At 42.1% G+C, this 6,000-nt stretch overlaps 1 protein-coding gene across 1 annotated transcript in view; it reads left to right on the top strand.

Annotated features, from left to right (window-relative positions):
• The first annotated feature begins 730 nt into the window (after positions 1-730).
• Positions 731-6,000, top strand: part of CC2D2A (coiled-coil and C2 domain containing 2A) — a 58,344-nt gene continuing 53,074 nt past the window's right edge. The window contains exon 1 of the mRNA XM_050710267.1: positions 731-1,200. Within this exon, the coding sequence (XP_050566224.1) occupies positions 1,155-1,200 (46 nt within the window). The 5' untranslated portion in view covers positions 731-1,154. The remainder of the gene's footprint in view (positions 1,201-6,000) is intronic.

Below are 6,000 nucleotides of genomic sequence, written 5' to 3'. Positions count from 1 at the left end.
CAGTTACATAAAATAATTAAACGGATCCATATATTTTGAATCATTCCATTTAAAATAATAATATTAAAACTGTACATTAAGGAGTACCTTGTTTGAGCATTCAGGGTGCAAAGGTTACATGGATGTATCTCATGATCAGTGTGCACATATTAAAACCTTTCTTTTCATACAGTAACTGCCTAAAAGTAACTCCTGCATTGCCTGTGACAGCCAGGTGCCAGCCTCTGAGCAGATGAACCTCAGTAAGGAGCCCCAGATGATAATCATGGAGGTCAGTGTCCACTTAGTGGAGAAGAGTTATGGTCATTTTTCACTGAGTGATGGGATTTTCTTTTATATATGTAACTGAGAAAAGTGTAATAAATAACTTGAGTGTCTAGTAGGCTCGTGTTATCCCCTAGATCCATATAGTCAGTACCACTGTGGTTAAGACATTTCTTTTCAGAAAGATCAGTCATTGGAACAGGTTGCCCAGGGAGGTGGTGGCATCACCGTCCCTGGGGGTGTTCAAGGAAAGGTTGGACGTGGTGCTTAGGGACATGGTTTAGTGGGTGACATTCGTGGCATGGGGATGGTTGGACCAGGTGATCTTGAAGGACTTTTCCAACCCTGATGATTCCATGATAATGCAGGTGGGCATGGTTATTGTTTCTGTGCTAGAACATTGCATTCAGATACCATATGCTGTGAAGTATGTACTTTTAATGTTTTTAAATTCTATTTTACATTGAGGCAAGTTAGATTACACTATCTTCAAATTTCTCGTTAAACACATTGACTCTTGAGTAAGTTAGGAAAACACAGTTGTCCTGTCTTCCACCTGCAGAACTACTTCAGAAGCGATGTTCAAATCGTGTCTGGAGAGCTACGTGAGAAAGAATCACTTCACGTGTGAGGACAGGAGCTGCGCAGTCACCGACAGACCCCTCATAACCCCCTGAACGCCCCTCAGCAGCCAGCGGCACCGCGCATGCGCGCACAGCCCCTCGCGCAGCACCCCGCATGCGCTCACTATAAACTCGGGCCCCGCCCGGCCTCGCTTCGCTTCGCCTCGCCGCCGCGCTGCCCCCAGGACCCCTCCGGACCCCTCCGGACCTCTGCCCGGACCCCCAGCCGCCGAAGCCCCCCGGGCGGAGGAACGGAACCGCGCCCACATGGCGGAACCGCCGCCCGCCGCCGCCCCGCGGCCGCCGCCGCGCAGTGAGTGGCTCCAGCGGGCGGGGTCTGTGTGAGGGCGCGGGGGGCGGGACCGGGGGGGTGGGGGGGAGGGGCGCACGGTGAGCGAGGTCCTGGCAGCTAAGTGCTGGCTGGTTTTGGGCCGGTTTTGTCCAAAACGCGAATTCTTTGGAAATCTGGGCGCGGGGTTCTGCTGGTGCCTTCGGGCTGGATGTGTGCTGTCGGAAGCAGAGGCCCAGCCGCGCACCTAGTGGGGGGGGAGCTCGCTGGCACTGAAAGGAGTCTGTAACTTCTGTGGGGGCGCTGCGGTGTGTGGCTGGGGCATCCTGCTGCACGGCTCCGGGGGCCCACCTGCGCAGGGTGAAAAAGGGCGAACTCAGAGGGTTAGACAGGCAATAAACCCCCAACACACCTGGGTATAAACATCCTCGGGTTTTCACCCAAGCACACCTAGGTATAACCATCCTCAGGTTTTCACCAGAATCCAAGTGAAATCTGTGTGTGGTTCTTAAGCTCGTTTTCTCAAAACATTACTTATTTTTTCCCGACATACACAATTTAGGGATGTTCCCAGCTCTTCCAAGACCTTTGTGCGTTTCTTTTCCTTTTCTGTCGAGCCTTACTGTGCCTGCTTGTGCTCCGGAGTGATACACTCTTGACTGACTCCAGCACCTTTCAGAGAGGATCACACGGGGAAATCAGGAGACACCCTCTAGTGATGGCTGGTTTCTCTCACAGCAGCTCACTTCCCAAGGATAAACAGAGCGGTATAGCAGTGCTTTGAGAAGAGAACTGACCATTAGCTTCTTTATGATAAACTGTTTGTTGTCATAAGTACTTTGCTCTGTTATTCCTTCTTCTGAAATCCTCCATTTCTGCTCATTCTGTCTCAGTGAAAAGCACTGCATGCAGCGTTCTGAATTAAACTCTATCACCGCTTTACTTACAAGCGGTATAATGTATAAATCTGGTTTTTTCCCTCCCTCTAAATTCACACATCTTAAATTTTGAGTAAGACTGCACCTTGGCTTGAAGCCTTCATTAGTCTATCCCAAACTATTTTCCACTTGTTTTCGCCTGGAATTCAGTTTGACAGATTTATAAATGATTCTAATGCTCAGTTTTGTATATACAAAACTTTTGAATAACCTGACACTGAAGTTTGGGAGAAGTAGGTTAGTTTTCAGTTCCTTGGTACCTTTACTATGCTGATGATCAGCATACGCATTTCTGTTTATCATTGTCTTGTCAGATGATAATTAACCATTTATATATATATATCCCCTTGCAATTTCCCAGGTGCCACTGAGAAATTTTGCATAGCCTGTTTTCTCTGCTAGCATGCTTGGGTTTTGTTTTAGTGCATGTGTTAATACATTGCCTCTATTCCTATGGCTCTTTAATTTCTCATGGTTGTCACTGTATTAATTCATTGTTTATAATAAATATGTGGTGTGAAAAATACACACAGACACATGCACACACCTCTTTTATGAAAAGGGAACTGTATTTAAATACAAGTGGGAAGTAGGTAACATTTGTGGCATTTTCAGTTTGTGATGTCCCTCAAATACTTGTTTTCTTTCATGCCACATTATATATTCACTTTCTCATTTCTGGTCCCAGTATGGCAAGCTTATCCTGAAACACATCCATTAGCTATTTCTTCGCTTCATAGTCACAGCAGATGTTGTTTGTCCCCATTAGTCTTCAAGTGTTCAGTCAGTCTTTACCCTTTTTTATGCACTCTGATAGCAGAACAGTACTGTTTTCCTTTTGATAGCAGTACGTGTGTGCTTAGATGCCTCTAGACCTTTCTCAAATCCAAAGACTTGGCACTATGTCAGTCAGAATAACAAATAAGAATTGCAAAAAAAGAATTCTTTTAAAGAAAAAGCCTGCATCTGATACTTACTATGGTGAGATGCTGGGACAAGTACAGTGTTGCAATATCCATGAAAAATAGAAACGTGTTTCTAGCACCCATGGTGGAAGTTGTCGTTCCTTACTTCTTTTAGGTACCACTGGTGCTTGGTCGTGGCATAAGCATTGGTCTGTGTGCTTTTGCTCGTGCCTGCCTTCTGCATCCCGTTCAGGTATGGGATGGGCGTCAAGATACTTGCAGCAGTTCAGGGTCTGCGTAAGTGCAGAGACCAGGCTCAGGGGAAATCGAGGGACAAATTTATTAGATGATGTTTTTAGGTTCTCAGTTCTGCTTAATTTCAGTTTGACTATCCAGCTAGCTCATTGTGTCTGCCTGAAGTAAAATACACTGCAGGATAATGATGCTTCCCACATAAAATGTGGTGTGCGCTTCTTTGATGCAGGCCTTGAAGGGGTGATCCTGCAAAGTAGTGCTCTCAGGGATGTCCTTTGTCTTCTACTTCATATATATGTATCTTGAAGTTAAGCACAAATTACTTGGCTATAGAGCCCATTCACATAAACAGAAGAGAAATAAAGCAGTGAAAAATAATTCTTAAGTGGTCCTTCTTTCAAGTAACGACAGGATCCCACAGTAATTGATGCATTGAATTAATTCTACCACAACTATTAAAGCCTTAATATGTTTTTCATTATATATAGAAAGTGTCATTCCTCTGTCACAAGGAATTAATTCATTCATAAAAAATTCTTCAGCATACTGAGCATCGATTCTGGAGGTGCTTAAAGTGATGGAAGATTTTCTGCGCTAATTTTGCATGTTTACGCAGTTCACTTTAAGTCTGCTTGTCTGGAAACATTTACAAGGAATTGTTGAGTATTCCAGAAGATTGAAAGCAGATACTTATCTGTTCTCTAGTTTTCAGAAAATTGGAATGGAATTGAATGTTCCAGTCAAGTAGAATGTTTTCACACAGCAACTGTACGGAAAACAACGACAGAAGAAAGTCATAGAAGGGAAATCAAAAAGTAACTTAGTCCATCTTCTTCCCTAAAGTAGGTTCAACTCAATTTAAGTCTTGATAGCCTATTTTTCAATTGTTTGGTTTGTTTTTAGCTTAAAAGCTTGCACTGATGAAGACCAAATGGCTGATTTCAGGGACTGTTCCAATGCTAGAAGATCCCACAAATTAAAAACCTTTTCCAGTGTGTAACCACCTTTCTCATAGCAATTCAAGTTCATCATTTCCATCTCCAGCAGGCACACGGTGCTGTTCTGTGTGCAGTGACCTTTTGCGAGCTTGAATTTGTTAGAAATGAATTTTTCCTCTATTCCAAAAACTCTTCAAACTTAGCCTTTCTCCAAGTGTGACTTCTGATAGGCTTTGCTTGCACATCTTTTACACAGATTATTATATCACATTATATCATCATTCAAACCATTACTAAGTATTTTAAAGGTATCAGATTAAGGCAGAGCCTGAAAATACCTATACAATATCTGTTTTGAATGTATTAACTGTTACTTGCTTACCTTTCTAAATGTGATTTTCCAGTGACTTGCATGCCTCCCTTTTTTTCCCTCTTTTTCTACCCTTTCCTGTAATTTCATCAAAATATTTCCTAATGAGAAACACTTTCTATAGTACATGGTCATAAGGTTATACCTTTTCCAAACTACTAACAGTCTGTGGGAAATATGTGTTGAAGAACATTAAGTTGGCTTGACAGACCTTGAAAACTTGGCTAATCTCGGCCTGCTGTTATTTATTGCTATCGCTTTGCTATATCTGTAATATGTTTACAAATAGGATGAATTTTATTATTTTTTTTAGAATTGAAGTTAGATTGACCTGTTTATGCTTCTGTTGTTCCTTGTATCTCCCCCTTTTTAATAAAAGACACTTGCCCAGGATTTTGGGACTTGCCCATTCTCCATCATTTCTCAGCGTCGCTGACTGCTCTGATGTTACTTCAGCCACTCCATTGGATACCCTGGAATGATGAGTTTCAATTAGCGGAGCCTAATGAATATCTGTGGAGATCTCGTTCTCTGTTCTGTTGTTAGTTCTCATCCTGTTTTTACTGGTACTACATTCCTTCTTAGAAAAGACAAAATTCAGGCAGGCTTTCCTGTGTGTCATCTCTTAGCATCTCTGCTGAGTACCTACTTGCTAATTCTTTCTGTAGTATTCCGCCTAGTAAGGAAACGGATGTTGGATGCTCCCTTTTCTCTTGGTCTTATGCGACTGATATTTACTTTGTGCTTTTTTTTCTCTGCTGAAAGTTGCCAGATACAATGAAAGCTTTGTACAGATACGGGTAGTAAATTGTGTGATTTGAAAAGATTAGGATACACCTAAGCTCTTTGTTTCTAAGTAGAATCAGTGATAGTGTGGTTTGGTATTAACACTTTTTTTCATTTCTAAATGACAGTGGATTATTCTAGAAATTATCCTAGTGGTCATCTTAGAAATTAGACCACACTCTGGCATAGTTGTTAGCCTCTAAATGTTGAAGTTGTATGTTCCAAATACAGTGTTTTCTGCCACCAGTAAAGCTCTCAGAATCATATCAAATCAGCCGCAACGTGATGTATGTTGTGTGACATTACCATTCCTAAGCCCTTAGCCTCTGCTGTTTTATCTCCTTCTCATGAATTTAATGCCTTATATAACCCTGAAATCACCCTTTACTTCGACCTTGGCAAACAGTGTCCTTTCCTAAGGACAAAGAACAAATCAGTGTTTGGCTCAAAGAGCTGACAAGTGTTAGAATTATACAAGCAGAGATAACTAGAAAAAAACTTACTTGCTTAGAATGTCATGTGGTCATAGGTTAAAAATAATTAAAAAGCCATGCACTGCAAAGCACAAATGTGAAGAGAGTTTTCTCCTGCTAAATATCTTGCAGTTTTTCCAGTAAAAGAGCCAATGTGCC

The sequence above is a fragment of the Cygnus atratus genome, chromosome 4 (genome assembly GCF_013377495.2).
Source record: "Cygnus atratus isolate AKBS03 ecotype Queensland, Australia chromosome 4, CAtr_DNAZoo_HiC_assembly, whole genome shotgun sequence".
Classification (NCBI taxonomy): domain Eukaryota; kingdom Metazoa; phylum Chordata; class Aves; order Anseriformes; family Anatidae; genus Cygnus; species Cygnus atratus.
This window is presented reverse-complemented; position numbering and strand designations above follow the sequence as displayed.